The sequence below is a fragment of the Diplotaxodon limnothrissa genome, linkage group LG2 (assembly GCF_057381915.1).
Source record: "Diplotaxodon limnothrissa isolate DT_005_m linkage group LG2, D_limnothrissa_male_GT1.1, whole genome shotgun sequence".
In the NCBI taxonomy this organism is placed as follows: domain Eukaryota; kingdom Metazoa; phylum Chordata; class Actinopteri; order Cichliformes; family Cichlidae; genus Diplotaxodon; species Diplotaxodon limnothrissa.
The window spans coordinates 9,626,199-9,644,797 of record NC_140597.1 but is presented as its reverse complement, the minus strand read 5'-3'; the positions used below and the strand labels follow the sequence as shown (position 1 = coordinate 9,644,797).

At 42.2% G+C, this 18,599-nt stretch overlaps 1 protein-coding gene across 1 annotated transcript; it reads left to right on the top strand.

Moving 5' to 3' along the window:
• The first annotated feature begins 1,274 nt into the window (after positions 1–1,274).
• elp1 (elongator acetyltransferase complex subunit 1) lies at positions 1,275–18,414 on the top strand. The gene is made up of 36 exons (XM_085360355.1): positions 1,275–1,348; positions 2,399–2,585; positions 2,835–2,987; positions 3,130–3,211; positions 3,438–3,518; positions 3,622–3,707; positions 3,789–3,979; positions 4,064–4,187; positions 4,284–4,377; positions 4,545–4,775; positions 4,858–5,028; positions 5,351–5,429; positions 5,518–5,673; positions 5,773–5,879; positions 6,058–6,161; positions 6,262–6,315; positions 6,404–6,509; positions 10,769–10,893; positions 11,129–11,202; positions 11,746–11,824; positions 12,086–12,165; positions 12,801–12,938; positions 13,106–13,191; positions 13,281–13,429; positions 13,826–13,949; positions 14,057–14,154; positions 15,544–15,745; positions 15,858–15,919; positions 16,050–16,112; positions 16,209–16,269; positions 16,372–16,485; positions 16,567–16,666; positions 16,767–16,894; positions 17,187–17,338; positions 18,084–18,162; positions 18,291–18,414. Exons 2-36 carry the CDS (start codon positions 2,436–2,438, stop codon positions 18,356–18,358), a joined length of 3,951 nt encoding a protein of 1,316 aa, XP_085216481.1. The 5' UTR covers positions 1,275–1,348; positions 2,399–2,435; the 3' UTR covers positions 18,359–18,414.
• The last annotated feature ends 185 nt before the right edge of the window (positions 18,415–18,599 follow it).

Below are 18,599 nucleotides of genomic sequence, written 5' to 3'. Positions count from 1 at the left end.
GGCTTAAGTTGTTCCAACAAATGCGTCCTCAAATTTTCCAGATTTAAAAACAGCAGGAAGCAGGAAGTTGCTGCTCTGGTTTGCATTATGTAACTTTACAGATTATTCACTCTGACACAGATTTTTTCCACCAACTTCTCCTTCTGCTCCTCAGTGAAGCATCACAACAAAGATTTCTTCCAGACTTCTTTCTGAAGTGCCTACAGTTACAGTTAATGAGGAGCCATTTTAGCATGGGAGTCTGTGGGAAGTGATTCGCTTTTGGAGCCAGCCTCTTTAGTGGTGACTTCATTTCTCTGCCCCAGAGGGTGATGCTTGGCCTTGATGTTTTGGCAGTATTAGATCGTGGAGCTGTTTCAGAAACCTGTAGAGATCCTGTCAGGGCAGTAGGGGCAAAGGTGCAGGTTTGCTTTCATTTATAGTTACACTCTCAATAACAACTCGGTGTCATGATCCCTCCTGTTCTTCAGGTGGGGTACCTGTCATTGTGAGTGTGGGTGATCTCTTTCAGTGGCGGGCGTGGTCCAAGCAAACTACAGTCAGACGCACCACAGTCGATGCAGTTTATAAAACTGACTTCCACCAGATTTTTAACCTACTCATGTAGTAGTGGACTTATCCGCTTCTGTAATGCCTCTAGTATTATGCCCATCTGCAGCACTGTTGGTCTTGCAGAGGTGACAGCTTCTGGACGTTGCATGGGTTTAAATTTAAATTGTCTACACATGAGAAGTAGAATATCTCACTTTTTGTGGGCATGATCCCTTGAAACATGTGGGTCACAAACAGATTCTGATCTGTGGAAGAAGGTTGGTTATTACCAGACCAAACAACAGCCGAAGGTTTAACAGGAGCTACAACAGCAAGAGGAAGATACACTAGACTTATACTTACTAGAAGTTATAAAATGTAATTCAAATAAAAACAAAACAGTATTTCTGGCATACACAAGGCAAAACTTTGATGTATTATCTCAGATTTTAATTGTAAAAACGCAAAATTCTGAGTTTTTAATTATTTATTAATTTTTTAATCACAAGTGAATATTAGGAAGTTGAAATTTCTAGATAAAACCCTGAAATTTCCATTTGAGTGCAAAATATTTTTCCCATAAAACACAGAAAAACACACACGATTGTAATAAATATGTGATAAAAGATCAATATCGTTTTAACGTCTCCATATTCAGTAGCCGTTTAGATTCCCTCCGCGCCGCTAGGGGGCGACATAGCCACCAATTCATGTTTCTGCGTCAGAGGTTAAAGGTTGTGAGTCTGACACCGCCACATGCATGTTGTTGATGTTGGAGACTGGAGAGATTTTCCTTACCTCGGCTTGTTTTTTCACGGTGGGTTTATTATTTTTGTTATCGTTTTATTTTGTTCTCGTCGCGTATTAAAGTTTCTTTAGCTTAAAGCAAGCTAGCACGTCTTGTTCCATTTTCGGACACCCTGTAGCCTCGGCGTCTTCATCCCTCTCACACTGAGCAAGTACTGGACAACAAACCAGCTGTTTAAAATGTTAAATGTCTTTAAAAAACTTTTGCCATCATCACTTTTATTTATTTATTTTACTGTTTATGTGTAAAAAACGTTCAGTCCTGACTCAGAAACCTTGCTAACAGCTTAATACGATTCCTTACATACATAAATATTCCTGTAAGGAGGCTCGAAGTTATTTTCACGCCTTTGAATAGTAATTAAACTCATGTGAAACAAGAATGTGTATTTATATATTTAATGTTTATGAATCTGGAGAAATGTAAACAGTTAAAATAGCCTTGATAAATACAGTTGCAGTCGTTCGTAAATAACCCAGTATTGATGAGGATACATTATTTTTATTATTTTATTTTATAATTTGTTTGGGCACTTTTAAGATTTGTTTCCCATCATAAGGCAAAACTAAAAATAACTTTTTATTTTCTATGAAATGTAGAATTGTTCCTGCATTATTTTTTTCATATGTGATATTTTCTGATTCTATTGTTAGTTTTTTTGAGTGTACCATCTCATTTGAGAGCAAACTAAAAAATGTGTATGGAGAATATAACTAAAGGGAAAAACAAACTAAGTATGTGACTTCTTTAGATGAAATTTTCAGCTGATAACATCCATTTCTTTCTTTGTTGTACACTTTAGACTTTCAAATTAATAACGCTGGTTTAAAAGATGAGGTTGAATGGATATGAGACTTTTCCAGTAAAACAAAACAAATGCAAACGTCATTTTCTCCACATTCAGCATAGTTATTCTATATTTCCCTCCAATATTATTAAGTGTTGAGTTTTAAAACTGAAACACAGATCTTGTGGTTTTAATCTGTGGTAATTTAGGTAAAAACTCTTTCAACCAAACATTTATTTTTTGCCTAATTTGTACCAAATATACTGTGTCAGGTCTCCTTTGGCACTTGGAGGCAGGTCCTGAGGTGAAATGAGGAATCTGAAACTTCTGAAGAGCCTTCAGAGCTCGGAGCTGCAGGGTCCAGGCTCGCCCCAGTGTTTCTCTGTGCGGGCGGACACCGGCTCGCTGCTTATCGCCTCTCAGTACTGCATCACAGAGTACGACCCCCGGACAGGCCAGGTGAGAAGCGATGATGTAACACTAACACACTGGAAATACTATGAAGTGCTGTTAATACTCAACAGGGTGTAGTTTAGCGTGATTCAGTGAGGAGACGGATGTGTTTCAAGTGTCCAAATTTGAATATTTAAGTGTAACATATGTTTGCCTCAAGGTGCACCTGGAATTTCTTCATACCTGTTCTGTTTGGGACTTGAACAGGGCGTCTTTCTTATAAGCTTTCAGCTCTTCCCCGTTTTTCTTCGGCAGGTTATCAGTGAAGCCTCTTTGACAGCAGACGGTTTCCTTCCAGAGGACGGCAGCGGGGTTGTGGTCGGACTTCAGGACCTGGCTGAACTGGAGTCTGCATGTTTGGCCACAGCAGGTGGTGATGTCGTCCTCTTTAACCTCAACACCTGCCAGGTTAGTAATGCTCAAAGTCAGACAGATTTTTAAAACTTGTGTCCCCCAAAAAAATCTGAAGTTAGGTTCAAGCTCTGGTTATGATCAGGGGGAAAGAAGTTAGGACAATCGGGGTCCTCAGTAAGTGTGCTCTGATCCACAGCTGGAGTGCGTCGGCAGTGTTGATAGGGGCCTCACCTCGATGAGCTGGAGTCCTGATGAAGAGCTTGTGATTCTCACTACTGGTCAGTATGTTATATAATCATCAGAAATGCTGATGATTTCCATATTGAGCAATATTTCTTAGATTAGAAACCATCACAGATGAAGAAAAGTTCATCTGTGATGGAATGTTCAATATTTGGAGTTTTTTTTTTTTTAAATTTTGTGACACATCATAGCTTAGGTAATTATTGATCACACACAGTTTATAGGTGTTGTGGTTGAGTCACTAGTGTTTTGTGTTCACAGGCCAGGAAACGATCATCATGATGACTAAAGACTTTGAGCCGATCACAGAGGTTGGAATCCACCAGGACGATTTTGGTGAAGGTACGGTGACTCTAAAAAAATTAGTGGTCTCCCAGCTGAGTATCAGGAGCTACTCAGGTTCACCAGACGGTGATGTGCTCACCCACATAAGTTTGTTTTGCAGGGAAGTTCATCACCGTGGGCTGGGGGAAGAAGGAGACTCAGTTTCATGGCTCAGAGGGCAAACAGGCAGCACAGAGGAAGATCCAGGTCCCTTTTAATTACTCAAATATTTGAGTTTATAAAAAGAAACTGTAAAGTCAAGTTGATGATTTGATCATGTGCCTGCAGGAGGTGCAACCTGCTGTATCATGGGACGACCACAGGCCGCGGGTGACGTGGCGAGGGGACGGGCAACTTTTTGCCGTCAGTGCCATCTGTCCCCAAACTGGAGCCAGGAAGGTCAGAGTCTGGAACAGGGAGGGTGTCCTGCAAGCCACCAGCGAGCCCATCAACGGCCTGGAGCAGGCGCTCTGCTGGAAGTAAGTTAGTTCATTAGTTTTCCCCCTTTCTCTCTCTGGAGAACTTTTATAAATCTGAAGCACACTTATTGTTGTCTGCTTCAGACCTTCAGGCAGCCTGATAGCAAGCACTCAGCGCCATCCCAACAAGCACAGCGTGGTGTTCATGGAGAAGAATGGGCTGCTGCATGGAGACTTCGCTTTGCCGCTCAGTAAAGCCCAAGCCAAGGCATGCTCATCGAAATCACTCTTTCTGCACGAACACTGCAGCTTCTGATCCAGTGGAGAGTTTAATCAGATCATTGCACTGTGTTTGTGTTTTTAGGTGAAGGAGCTCCTGTGGAACAGTGACTCCGCTGTTTTAGTCGTCTGGTTGGAGGACATGAGTGCTGGAGAGGACGGACAGGCCAACGCTTACAGTAAGTTCACCATCAGATTTAGTGAACTGTCTGCCACAGATGCCACCAGCTGCAAACTCATTTTTGTTAAGAAGCAGGAACAGGAAAAATACCGTTAATGTGGAGAGTGTTGCATGTTGTAGTCAGTCAGAAAATCAGGAAACAAAAAAAGTGTCTTCGCTCTGCAGTCCAGCTGTGGACAGTGGCAAACTACCACTGGTATCTGAAGCAGAGCCTGGAGTTTGGACCAGACCCTCAGAAGGTGCCAGTTTGTGTCTGCTGGGACCCGGAGCGCCCCCTACGGCTCCATGTGGTGACCCGGAGCTGGACCAGTATCACCTACGACTGGGGCTGGACAACAGAACGGAGCACCGGACTGGACGCCACTGACAACGCCAGCGTGGCTGTGATTGATGGAGGTAAGGGTCAATGAAAGATGAGAGGGTGCTCAGTTGTAGATTTATTCCAGCATGGTGTTAAGATTTACCAAAATCCCCTCAGAAAAAATCTTGGTGACGACCTTCCGGCAGTGTGTGGTTCCTCCTCCCATGTGTTCCTTCGAGCTCCAGTTAAAATCACCGGTTAACCAGGTGACCTTTCTGTGCCAGCCTGAGGGAACCAATCAACTGGCAGCATTCACCGCAGATGGACAGATTTCAATCTACACCCAAGGTGGCTTAATAAAAACAAATTAATCTGTTAATTTTCCTTCAGAAAAAAAGTTGAAGTTTAAGGATTCATGTAGTTTTAGAATGTAACACCTTTTAAAATCTATTCATCAAATGCATAAAAGCGATGTTTACCGGATGTTAAAACCAGAGAGCGTTTACTTCTGAAATAAAAATGAAACTTCTAAATTTAAGTGAAAATACAACCTACTTAAAAGAAAAAATCATAATACTTAAAGTTTTGTGGCTAGAAGAAGACCTATGTGACTGTGTCTTAAATTTTTTTTGTCTCATAAACATGACTTTATCTTCCTGCATGATTCCAGATTCAGGAGAAAAATCAAACAAATTGGCAGATGGGTTCAGGGTTGTGTCTCATCCTCTCATCCTGCAGAAGTCCTTCAGGTAACACAGTCTTCAGACACACATTCTCATTTTCTTCACCTGATTAGGCTGTTTCTAGAGTTTCCCCAGATTTTTCTCCCTCCTGTAGACCGGCAGTTCTTCAGGATGTTCCTCTGGCTCTGCGGCAGCTGCTGTGGCTGCAGGATGAGCTGTTTTTGGGTGTCAGTCCTGGTCTGCTGCCAACCTCCTCCACCCTGCTGATGCTCCGCCCCAGTCAGGATGGTGGTGATACCCTCACTGTCAGGTCTGCAAACTAAGAAACCTCCTGCAGCCCCGTAAAGCTTGTAGCGTGTCACAGATGTCATTAACAATTAATCTTTCTAATAGTGATTTTCTGCCTCAGGTCTGAGGTGGAAGTGGACGGTGTTGTGGTCAGTGTGGTTCATTCCTCTCAGACAGGAACTGTGGCCCTGCAGCTGGAGGATGGACGGATCAGGAAACTGATCTGGGGTCAGCAAACGTACCTTTATTCATGCGTTTTAGCAACTGATCCATGGGTTGGGGGGTTAATTTTCCTTTTTTCATTTTTCTGACATGTTGATACTTTCCTTTGAAGCTTGTTGTACATGTAAGGAAGCTGTATCAGTTTACAGGAATAAATGTTTTATTTCTGTATATTTCTGTGTAGATTGTCAAGAGCCATCAGTGGAGGACTGGCAAGACTCCAGCAGCTGCAGCATCAACTTTCCTGTTCCCTGTGTCCAGATGGCCCTCTGCAGCATCGGCGGAGAGGTAGAAACTCACCAGCATGTAATTAATTACATGAGTAATTGTCTCTAAGTTCTAGTCTGCAAGCCTGATGCTCATGTATGCTTTTGCTTTTCATCCTCAGGAATATCTGCTCGGCTTGACGGAGAGATCTCACCTATATGCTGGAGACTCAGAGGTCTGCATTTTTCTTTCTTGTTTCATTGGCAGTGAAGAAGCAGCAGAGCTTATTAGAAATATGTGCATTTGTCTCTGCTTACTTTCAGCTCGCCTCTAGTGTTTCTTCCTTTGCGATTTGCAACGACTTCCTCCTCGTCACCACGCACTCACACACCTGCCGCTGCCTCCAGCTGATCACGCTCACAGTGAAAGGTGGGAGTTTTTCCTCCTCTTAATAGGCCTTAGAGACCAGGGCCCGTATCCCTAAAGATTCTGAGAATCCTCTCAGAGAGCTCCTAACTTAACCTAAAAATTCCTTGCCAGGAGTTTTAGCTTAGAAGTGATTCCAGAACATTTTCAGTGAACTCTGAGCAAGGAATGGATGGAAAATCCTATCTTAGTGAGGAGGTGTGGTTGACCCCGTTGCTAGGTATGAGTCATCATTTCAAAAGCCGTGATTGGTTGATCCTACAAGTTTGATGGAAATGAGCTTTTGGTGATAATGAGCAAAGGATGTACCCTCAAATCAATAAACATATTATATACTCTAATCTTATGCTGACTGTAATTGTAAATAATATTTCACATTCAAGAAAATATCTGGAAAATGAATAGTAAGCTGTAGGGGTTATAGCCATTAGAATCTAAAATATGTGAAAACTTAAACTCATTACACCCTGTTCAAATAATGATTCGTGTCTTATTTGCTCATATTAATATCCTAGCTGGCATATTTTGTACTTTCACTCCCATATGGACCCCGTTGAAAACAAGATGGCCTATCTCAAGAGGCTGTCCTTAATGAAGTAGAAATCACAACGTTACAAGTCCAGTGTGGTCTTAACGAGGGTAACACGGCTCAGCTTTTAGCAATGTCTGTGATTGCAGACCCAAGTCATCACTGCTGCATTGTTGCATTTTCCCGGTTGCCAAATACCTCAGGGTTGTGATTACTTTCGTCTCCGGTGTAATAGCGTTGTGGCGTCGAGTTGGTGAAGTAATTGCATCTCTAAGGAGATCCACCACAAACATGATTCCTGCACGATCCAATCTGTAGCATCTCAATAATTCCCTGTCATCCAGTGTTTGCAGGACATCTCTCCTGCCTCTTCTGTTGGCCATTTTGTGCAGCTGCTTAGGGGAACTCCTAAGCCACTAAAAGTCCTCTTCCCTGCTCTTAGCAGATCTCGCCTTAGGAGCCCTTTTAAGCGCTAGGAATCTTGAGGAATAGCTTTTATATTAACTGGGATTGTCGTGTCACTTTTAGGAGAAATTCTAAGAAAACGTCATGACTCTGAGAATTTTCTTAGAATTTGGCCGCTAGGAGCCACTTTTTGCACAAAGATTCTTTAGGGATACGGGCCCAGGTGTGAAAGTAACAATCATGATGGTTCATGACCTGGGCCCTATTTCAGGAAGCCGGTTTAGAAAACTCAGAGTGAAAAACGATACTCAGGGTTGAGTAACCCCGACCTGTCCAACTCGGAATATTCGGTTTCAGAAAGGCTGATAACAATTAGTTCAATCAACGCGGAGTTGCTTTAACCCCAAGTTAAACGCGCGCACGAGGATACATAAAGCCCTGATTAGTGGAGCACAGATTAAGCGAGTCACCATGGAGACGGAGGGAAAGAAGGCGCGGTCAATGTATTTTACAGCACTTGAGGCTGAAATTCTGATGGCAGCATATGCCGATAACATGCAAGTTTTGCGGAAAAAAAGTAACACAGCCTCAGCTGCAAAAGAAAGGGAGCATGCATGGCAAAACATAGCCGACAGAGTCAATGCGTGAGTGTTAATATAAACATTGATCTAGGGATTTCCACTCATTCAACACGTTATTTTATTATATTTTATTTTATTTTATATTTTATACATTTTATTTTGTGATGTGACGTGAGCGCAGGTGCAACCCAACAGGCCCCAAACGTTCCTGGCAGCAAGTAAAAATGAAATATAAAAATATAGTCCAAACAGGTGAGGTGTAATTGTATTATGAGCCATAGTGCTTGGTCTGTTTGTCCCATGTAAATCAATTGCAGTTAGAGGCTACATTAGTTTTCTTTCTGTAAGCACTTATTGAAATTATCTGAGCACATTACAATTACATATTTGCTTACTCTGTAAGCTCAAATGTGACCCGTTATAGCCAACAGAAAAAAAGCGGAGGCCCGAAAAACAGGTGGGGGTCCTCCACCACCACCACTCACAGAGCCTGAGCAGTTGGCTTCCACATTTGTGATAATGTTGGCAGCATCACATATGATCTTCACAGTGCAGAGAACACAAATTAGCATCCATTACTATAATGAAATAATTTGTTAGTTTGAAATGCTACAGGGAACTATGTACCTGCACATTAATGCTGTGGAAAGACTTCCTGTTCACATAGTCTCCTTCATTTACTGAAGGAGCAATGATTGGAATGTGAGTGCCATCTATACAGCCAATCACGCCTGGGAACCCTGAAAATAAATGTAAAATTTAAGTAGTAGTTCAAGTATCACCACATCATGAATTAAGTTTCGTTCATCCTGCTACCTGCAATTTTGTGGAATCCCTCTTTGATAAATCTTGTGGGTCTGTGACCGGGGAACACCACAAACGAGTACAGGAGACGTTTCAGTGCAACTGTAACATTCCTGACTGCCCGACAGACGGTAGCCTTGGAAACGTGCTCAGCGTAACCAATATTATACAGAAAGCTCCCGTTTGCAAAAAACCGAAGTGCAATACAAATAATATGTACAGAACTGAGAGGATGTCCGCGATGTGTCACATGAGCAATATTAGGCCTGAGGATGTTATCCAAATAAATTATAGATTGTGCTGAGAAACGGTGACGTTCACACAGGAAATCATCAGGAAATGATAAAATGTCCAAACGCGCTCTGATCACTCTCTCCCGGCGGAGAGCTCTGCGGAGAATTTGGGCTTCAACATCTACTGGCTCTTCAAGGAAGGAGCACGCCATGTCTGACACTTCCTACTGTCAGGTTTCTGACAAAGAGGCGGAGAAGGTCAGGGTTAGTTGAAGTAAACCTGCTAGGGGGCAGGTTAGCTTCACGGAGTGTGTCGTCATAGTAACTCACTCAGAATTAATCTAAACTCGCTTTGTGAAACCGAAAACCCAGAGTTTTCGTTAACTCAGGGTATACTTACTCAGAGATTGCACTAAACCGGCTTCCTGAAATAGGGCCCTGGTGGATAGAAGCCTCTGAGTGTTTTCAGTGTCATCATCTTGGTGTTTTAACATTGCACACTGGCTGTGTGATCATACCATGGTTTATGTAACAAGGACCATATTTACTAAATGAACTTGAAAATAGTGCTTTGAGCTCATAAACCTGTCAGTAAATGTTTACTGAGGCTGGGGGACGGTTGGAAGTGAGGGGACTGAACACTTCTATGCGCTCAGAAACCTTTTGGGTATTAGACTCCAGACACTTGCCCTTTAGGCTCCAGTCGCAACCTTGTCCCAGGGAAGCTAAGGCCTAATTATCATGTGGTCTTTTTCTAGTGTTTTATATACAGTACCAGCCAATTAAAAACAAATAAAATGCTGTTTGTTTGTTTTTTTCCTTTAATTTTGTTTTTTCCCTTCCTGGGTCCACTCCATTTGCTTTGTGCAGTTTTTCTTTTTTAAGGCAGACATATTTGTCCCTCAGGTTTTTCCCCTTCTTTGTACATTCCCTCACATCAATTCTGATCTTTTTAGCAGGAATCTGCTGACATTTGTGAGTCTTTATATTGATGCTATAATTTTCTTTTCTTATTCTGTTGTGATGATCGTTAATCTCTTATTGAAAAATTCAAAAACTGCAGTGAAAAAGTAGCGGGAAATGTGCAGGATCAGGATGAATTGCACTGAACAGGCTCATCACTGTAGTTGTGGGCTGCGCTGACCCAGAGTGTAGTAATATTTCTCAAGAGGTGCACGTCAGGTTACAGCGTAGATTTCCCGCTGAAGCATAAATCCCTGCTAACTGTGCATCGTAATCGTCATGGTTTTTAGTTGGGAAAGAGCCCACTGTGGGTCAAGTATGATTTGTTTCCACAGGTGGAGGAGTTTAAGTATCTTTGAGGTCTTATTTTCTTAACTGAGGGAAAAGCAGAGTCGGCGATCAGTCTGTAGTACAGATGCTATACTGGTCTGTTGTTGTGAAGAGGGAGCTGAGCTAGAAATTTACTCCATCTGTTTGATCTATGATCCATGTTATGTGTGATCCATGTTTCTACATGGATCACACATAAATGTTCACCTACAGCCATGAGCTCTGGCTATTGACTGTAAGAATGAATCACCAATACACTCAAATGGGTTTCTGGGCTCTTCCATAAAGAAGAAGTGAGTAGCTTGGTCATTTACAGCTCACTGTAGCTTGGACATAAATGTTTTTCATTTACTGAGCAAGGTCTTCTTTCTTTGTGTGTAATAGTGATGGTGAGCTGAGTGAACTTTGACCCCACAGGGTTGCAGGCGGCTCTAGCCTCCGATGGCGGTCAGAATGATCAGAATGATGAGACACTTAGACGAGTGGAGAGAGGATCCAGGATCGTCACTGTGGTGCCACAAGACACCAGAGTGATTCTGCAGGTCACACACACACACACACAAGCCCGTTCAGCTATCTTAGTGAGGACCTTCATTGACATAATGGTTTCCCTAGCCCCTTACCCTAACCCTAACCATCAAAAATGAATGCCTAACCCTTACTCTTACCCTAAACCTAACCATAATCTAATTGTAACCCTGCCACTAAAACCATATTTTGACTCTCAAAAATGCCTTCAAACGTGTGGGGATTTTGATTTAAATTGTGTCCATCCAGATGCCTCGTGGGAATTTGGAGACCATACATCACAGAGCGCTGGTGCTGGCTCAGCTCAGGAAGTGGCTGGATAGGTGCGTTTGAGATCGTCTTGTTATGTTCTTTCAGAGAACATTAAGGTTCTGATATCCAGAGCCAAGACTAAACATTTTACACTAAATCATAAAAATGAGACGTGTTTGCGTAGGTGATGGCCTTCTTTTTAAAATTTTTGATCCTTTTTATTCATGGAGTTTATCTTTAAAATATATTCTGTTTATGGCTAAAATTCAAAGTTATTTCTGTTTGTTGCTATGAAACAGTTGGAAGAATTTAGAAAGTTTTAGTACACAGTTCATGCGGGATCTGAGAGTACAAATGACTGTAAACATATGTGCACCTGACATTTCTGAAGAAGAGCTTTTAAAAATGTCTCCCTTTCTACACTTCCAAAAAGTTTGAGAACCAGACATCACACCTCTAAATACTGTAGCCGAAATCTCAGCAACAACCTTCTGCTCCCAGGCTGTGATGATCTGTTCCATTACCTTTTTTTTAAACCCTTTAAATTAATTAATTAAATCTTATAAATAATGTGTTAAGACTGAAAACATTCAACTTGTTTTTTTTATAACCAGTTTGAAATTCAGAGACGCCTTTGAATGCATGAGGAAGCTGAGGATCAACCTGAACTTCATTTATGATCACAACCCAAAGGTTTGTTCTGCGTCTTTATGTGTAGTTTTATAACTTTTTATTTTCCTTTAATGTTCAGGGCAGGCAGTTTATTTAAAATGAAGCTAAAGTATATAGTAATATCTACTATTAGTCACCAAAAGTGATGTGAATATATTGCAAAGCCAGAGAAGCTGCAGGAGGTTTCTGTGCATAGACACTGAAAGACGGATGGATGGGTGGATGTTTCTAAGCTATAACAAGGCTGTGAATGAGTAAAAACAATGTTATTTTTCTTCAAAGGCTTTCCTGGAGAACATAGAGACCTTCATCAAACAGCTCAGCTCCATCAACCACATCAACCTCTTCCTCACTGAACTAAAGTAAGACTTTTCAAAGAGGTCAAAGGAATACATTCTCACCTTAAAAGAAAAATGACTGTATGGTGTGACATCACCTGCTGTTTTTAAAAACTGCTGTTTTTACTGCATTTTAAAGACTTGGCATCAACATTTCAGCCACAAGTTATCCTATTGGAAAAGAATGTTTAGTATTGGTGCAGTGCATAGAAACAGATGCCTGCTAATTAGTACTAACTGATTAATTAAAATACTAGAATTTAATAAAGCTGAAAATATTGGATGTTGACATTGAGTCATATTATTTGTTAGATCCTTTGTTTGTGGGTTTTCTCCGGGCACTCCAGTTCCCTCCCACAGCCCATAGACTTGCATATTGGTTTAACTGGTGACTGTAAATTGGCCATACGTGAAAAGATGGATGCCTGGATCAAAACAGTTTTGTATCAGGCTGTAAACATGTTTATTTCTGCTGTAAAGAGATTTTAACATGGGCGTCTACGGGGACTGACTCACTGCTGGAGCCTCAAGTGGACATTTTAGGAACTGCAGTTTCTTATTATTTGTGCATTTGTTTCGATCTTTAATCCCTGAAGGTTGCAGTTTGTTTTTTTTTTTTTATTTAAACAAAAAAATAATTTCTTCCGTTTTTTACTCAGAGAGGAGGATACGACCGGTAGTATGTACCCCCGTTCTGAAAGCAGCCCGGTCCAGCCTCAGCCTGCCTCGAAGCAGAAGAAAGTGGACGTGGTGTGTGATGCTTTACGGAGTGTCATGGATTCAATGGATCCAAACAAGTCAGTGAAATCTTTTTTTTCTTAAATGATAGTAAACATATTAATGTAACAAACTGTACTATTTGCGATCTTAAAATAGCTGAAAGTAAAACTAGGAAGGATTAGAAATGTTCAGTAATTGGATCATTTGATGGGAGCAGTGGGACATAAAACAATTCTCCTTTCAGGTTCTGTCTGTCCATCCTTACTGCATATGTGAAGAAGACTGTTCCTGAGCTGGAAATTGCTCTGCAGAAGGTCCACGAGCTTCGAGGTGAGCACACCTTAGACCCATCGATGACCTTTCTGTCTGTACTTGCTCTGATCCTTCACTCAGTGCTCTGTGTGTGCATTCCTATTTAGAGAACCCTCCTAAAGCTCCTGGTGCTGTGAGTGCTGAGGAGGCGTTAAAGTACCTCCTCTTCCTCGTCAATGTCAACGACCTTTATGACTACTCGCTGGGAACATACGACTTTGACCTCGTACTCATGGTGGCGGAGAAATCCCAGAAGGTAGGAGACTGCAGGGGAAGAGGAACCACCAGACTTTACCTCAGTGCCATGATATACTATATACTTTATACAGAATCGTTGATAGTGAGATCAGTAAATAAGTTAGTGGATCATCAGGATGTGTTATTTAAAATACGTTTTACATTATTTCTAATAATGATAGACCATTTGATTTTTTTTTTTTCAAACATTAAACAGGAGACTTTAATGCTCTGAGAGCCTGTGGTGTAATCAGGGGAAAGAGTATCAGTAAATTTGGTGTGAATTAAAGACTTTTCCATGTCCAAAGTTTTGAGATCTTTATTTTTTGTGCAGCAACAGAAAGGTTAATCTTTCACATTGTGTATAGAGTAAGGATACAGCTGATTCATGTTGCTATCTCCTCAATCCCTGCAGGACCCCAAAGAGTACCTGCCTTTCTTGAACATGCTGAAGAGCCTGGAGCCAAACTACCAGCGCTACACCATCGACAAACACCTGAAGCGCTACAGAAAGGCCCTGCACCATCTCAGCAAGTGTGGTCAGTCCGCTTGTGCCTGTCAGCTTGGTCTTATCTTACTGAGAGTTGCTGTTTTTGGAAACTCTGCCAGAATCTTTTTAAGTTACATGATGAGTGTTTTTGTACAGGAGAGGAACATTTTCCTGAAGCTCTGCAGCTCGTGAAGGAACAGAAGCTCTACAGTGAAGCTCTGAGACTGTACTCAGCAGACAGCGCTCACTACAAGGTACGCACACAGCTCAGGACTGTTTCAGGTCCGTGTCGAGCTGAACCCAAACACTGCAACATGACACATGCATTCATGACACTGATCATAGTTTTTCAAATCACTAATACCAGGAATGACAAACATACACCCACAGAAGGGTTTAATCTGGCCCCGAGGATAGTTTTGCAGAAAAAATGGAAAATAAAATGGCATAAAAATCATCAAGGCTAAATCACGATGAAAGAGGCTTTCTGAGCTGTTTATTATTTCCAGGCCAGAGGTCTGATTCTTTGTCAGTTTTACAGCCTTTTTTCTGACAAAGACATCCCACATTGTCTGCCATGCCACACAAAAGTCAGGTGGTTAAACCCAAAAGAGCCGTGCTGATGGGGCTCTTTGATTTACTAGTGGAATTTCTTTGTAATGACTGGATGGATGTGGGAAAACTGAGGCATTTTGTTGAGATTGTGCTTGTTTTTCCCAGACTCAAGTTTTATAAAAGATAATTTGTTAAATGTGAAATTTGTCAGTGTTGTGTTCTCAGTCATCCACAGATCTGGATGGAGTGAAACATTTGAAACATTTCACCTCATACAGCTGTAAACACTGACTCTCAGGTATTTAACCCCTTGCAGGGTTGTCTCCTTGTATGCTGTGCAGTGCAGGGAGGAGCGTTTGGACCTTTTACATAGGAGAGACTGAACAGCCACGGCACAACATGAGGCCCAGGACTCAGCTGTACTCTCCTCTTTCCTTTAAGTGCAGATGTTTACATTTTGGACTGAGTAGACACGACACGTGGTTTAAGCAAAAGAGGCCATGTAGATCCACTGTGATTGACCATCATCAAACAGAGGTGGTGGTCTTCAACACCAGCTGATGGTGTTGAAGTATAACACAGACTTGAGATGCTTTACCAGGCGATTTGGCCCACACTCGCATCACACCGTGGCCTCTGTGACTGCAGTGAGCCACGTCTTGGGTTACGTGAGGTTCAGTTTGAGTTAAAGACACCGAAGCCTTTTGGATGAAAGCTGGACAGATCTTAAGACATTAAATATAAAAGTTTTTTCTTAATTTAAAGAAAAGGAGAACAATTTTAAAAAGTTTTTATTTTATTATTAGAGGTAATTTAAAGAAGAGAAATCAGACTACAAATGTCTTAAAAACATTTTTAAGAATAAAAAGGCACCGAGCAAAGTCTAATGGATGAAATTAACACAAATATAAATAGAGAATTTATTTTACATTCTTCGATAATCAAACCTCATTTCAAATCTCACTGTGGCACTTTACGCTGTGAATAAGGTCACACACATAAATTCACCCGTAGAAAGCGCTCACCTGTTCACCCGGTCTTGTGTTTATATGCTAGTTAATTTTGACACTTTGCTCTTTGACCTCAAGACACTGAGCTGTGCCTACGCCGAGCACCTGGTGGAGCAGCAGCAGGCGGAGCAGGCCGGCCTGCTCCTTTGGCGATGTGGAGAGCCAGCACGGGCCCTGCAAGCTTTTGCCACCAGCTCCAGCTGGAGGAACGCCATCTGCGTGGCGCAGCAGATACCGCTACCACCCGACCAGTTAGCTCTGCTGGCCAGAGACCTGGCAGGTAATCATAAGAACAGGTGGTCATGTGACCTGGAGATTAAGTGGAAAGTCAAGAAGCCACATCGCTGCTGGATTATATTTCCAGTGAATGTTTCTGCTTTGTTCCTTTGTAGAGAAGCTGAATGAACAGAGGCGCTACTCAGAAGCTGCTCTGCTGTTGGACCAGTATGCTAAAGTAAGCTCTTCTGCAGCCATGACCAACCTGAGAAATTCTGATACAGCTAAAGGTCATCCAGCAGTGTAGCACTTCCTGCCTGCAGTTGCTAGCCAAGGTCTGAATGCCTGATTTTCCTTTATTCCCACAGGACTGTGAGGAAGCCATCTTAGCTCTAATCACTGGGGCATCCTGGGAGGAGGCGCTCCGATTGGTCAGTAAATAAACCGCCATCTCTTGGGCCTTTTCACTTTGCCTTCACCTTTCTTTTTACACAATAGAACACAAATATTTCCTCTGCCTGCCTCAGATTTACATGCACAACAGACAGGACATCACTGAAACCAACCTGAAACCCGCCATATTAGAAGGTAAGAGAAGTTCAGTCTCTTATTTTATTGAACCATGCTACTAAGAAAGAGGGCAGCCATACAAAGAGGGCATAGTCTTAGCATGTTGATGTTTTCCATCAGCTGTAAACACCCAAACCTCCTTCCTGGAGGCTCAGGTTGGGACTTTCACCCGACACAAGACCCGCCTGGCTGTGGTTCGAGAGCAGAAAGAGAAAGCCAGACTGGACATGCTCGGTGAGAATCGGACTGAATTAGCGGTTTTTGTGTTATCTAACGTGAACGTGTTGTGACCCGACCTTTTGTCCGCCTCACCAGACGAAGACGGTCCAGACTGTGCTGACGCTGAGCTTTACTCTGAAGCCAGCAGTGTGATGACCAATTCCAAATACTCTCACAGTAACTCCCGCATCTCCTCGTAAGCCAGCCGCTTCCACCTTAAGAGTTTGTCAAGCGTAGCCCAGCTGGAAAATACTTCAGCTTTGTTACTGATGGAATGTTTGTCAACGTGCTCGCAGGAGATCATCGAAGAACCGGCGGAAAGCAGAGAGAAAGAAGCTCAGCTTGAAGGAAGGAAGCCCAATGGAGGACAGAGCACTGATGTTCGCCCTGGCTGAGATCATCACTACTGTGGACAAAATGAGAGGTACGACTATGGAACAAAAACATCAGCAAACAGTTGTTGGTCCACATTTAGTGCTGCTCCCCTTCACAAGGTTTTTCTTTATAATCATTCCTCTTGTTTGAACTCGACATCAAAAGATTAATTCCTGGTCTGACTTGGTGTGCAATTTAAACATAGTAAGTAGAAAAGTTTTACTGCTCACATGCACACGTCTTGTTTTAATACAGAATTCAAGACTTGTATAAGTCACTGTACCCTTCAGTGATGTTACATCCATCTAGGTGAAACCTTATTTGTTAATTCCCCCTGACAGAGGAAGTCCACAACCTGCTGAAGGTGTTGGTGCTGTTCCAGTTTGACAAACAGGCAGAAAAGCTGCAGCTGACCTACGATGAAGCTCTGCAGATGATGGAGGCAGCAGTTCCTGAGGTGTGGCCTGAAGGCCTGCAGACCAGCCAAGCCCCGGTAAATATAGTTCTTATCATTGTCTTTAACAGTCTTTCTGCACATTTGGCTTTGTGCATTAGTATGGATCTAAAGATCTATCTTACATGAATTTACATGAACTTACATGAATCCTAAATACACTAAAAGGACCTTTTATGAAAGAGAACAAATAAAGGGAGCTGGTCACCCTGCCTGGGATAAGGGTACACTATTTGGGGGGTTTGCACTATTCAGCCTTCCTGGGAAGATGTATGGCAGGGTACTGGAGAGGTCTCTCCATTAGTCGAACATCAGATTCGGGTTTTCGTCCTGATTGTGGACCGCTGGACCAGCTCTTTATCCTCCTGAGGATATTTGGGGTGTGTAGGAGTTGCCCAACCAGTCGACATGTGTTTTGCAGTCACTGAGAAAGAATTCAAACATGTTTCTCGGAGGAATCTGTGGTAGTTTCTTCAGGAGGTTCTTCAGAAGTATGACATATCTGACTTATTGCTATGAGCTGGCCTCTCCTTTAGAGTGAGGGTTTAAATCATTTGGGAGGGACACAGAGTCGAGTCGTTACTCCTCCACATCGAAGGAGCCAGATGAGTTGGTTTGGCATCTGACTGTGATGTCACCTAGGCAAGGTATTGTGGACATGTCCTACCGGCATGAGTGTGGGCCTTTTCCTTAACGTCATTCCCTCCTTTCCTGCCCACTCCACTGACCTGTCATAAAAATGACAAAGGCCAAAAATAAATCTTAAACTTTTCCTGCTCTGCAGCTCACTGGGCCAAACTCCACGGCAAACAGCATCATGGCTTCTTTCCAACAGCAGCAGAGACCAGCAGCTTCACAGCAAGGTCAGCACAATTTGTTTCTTTAGCCAGTCACTTCTCTTCTCCTTAGTTTCACCTTTTTAGTCAGATAAATATTAAATGCCACCATTTAAAATTTTCTCTTATTGTTTCCCATCTTTTCCCCTCCGTAGACGCCGAGGTCCCGACCGCTCCAAAGATGAGAAACGGTGTCAAGTGGAAGCTCAGTGTTCTGAAGTGAATTAGTTTTGTTTTTAATTTTTAACTGTAAGGTCAAATACTAATCATGTAATAAAGAAGGACTCAATTATTGACTTCTCTTATAAAATGTGTTCATTCTCTTGAGCTCAAAGAAAACAATATGACATCACATACATTTTTTTCCCCAGAAATCAGAATAATTAATGTGGCTTTCGCTGCAGACTTTTTCCTAAGTTGCTCTGCTGCTCCACAGCAGAAGATAAAAACATTTCTAATGTGTG

Coding starts and splice junctions, on each gene's coding strand:
- elp1 (XM_085360355.1), top strand. CDS start 2,436: ATGAGGAATCTGAAACTTCTGAAGAGCCTTCAGAGCTCGGAGCTGCAG. Junction 10,894..11,128: donor ACACCAGAGTGATTCTGCAG/GTCACACACACA, acceptor GTGTCCATCCAG/ATGCCTCGTGGGAATTTGGA. Junction 13,950..14,056: donor GCACCATCTCAGCAAGTGTG/GTCAGTCCGCTT, acceptor GTTTTTGTACAG/GAGAGGAACATTTTCCTGAA.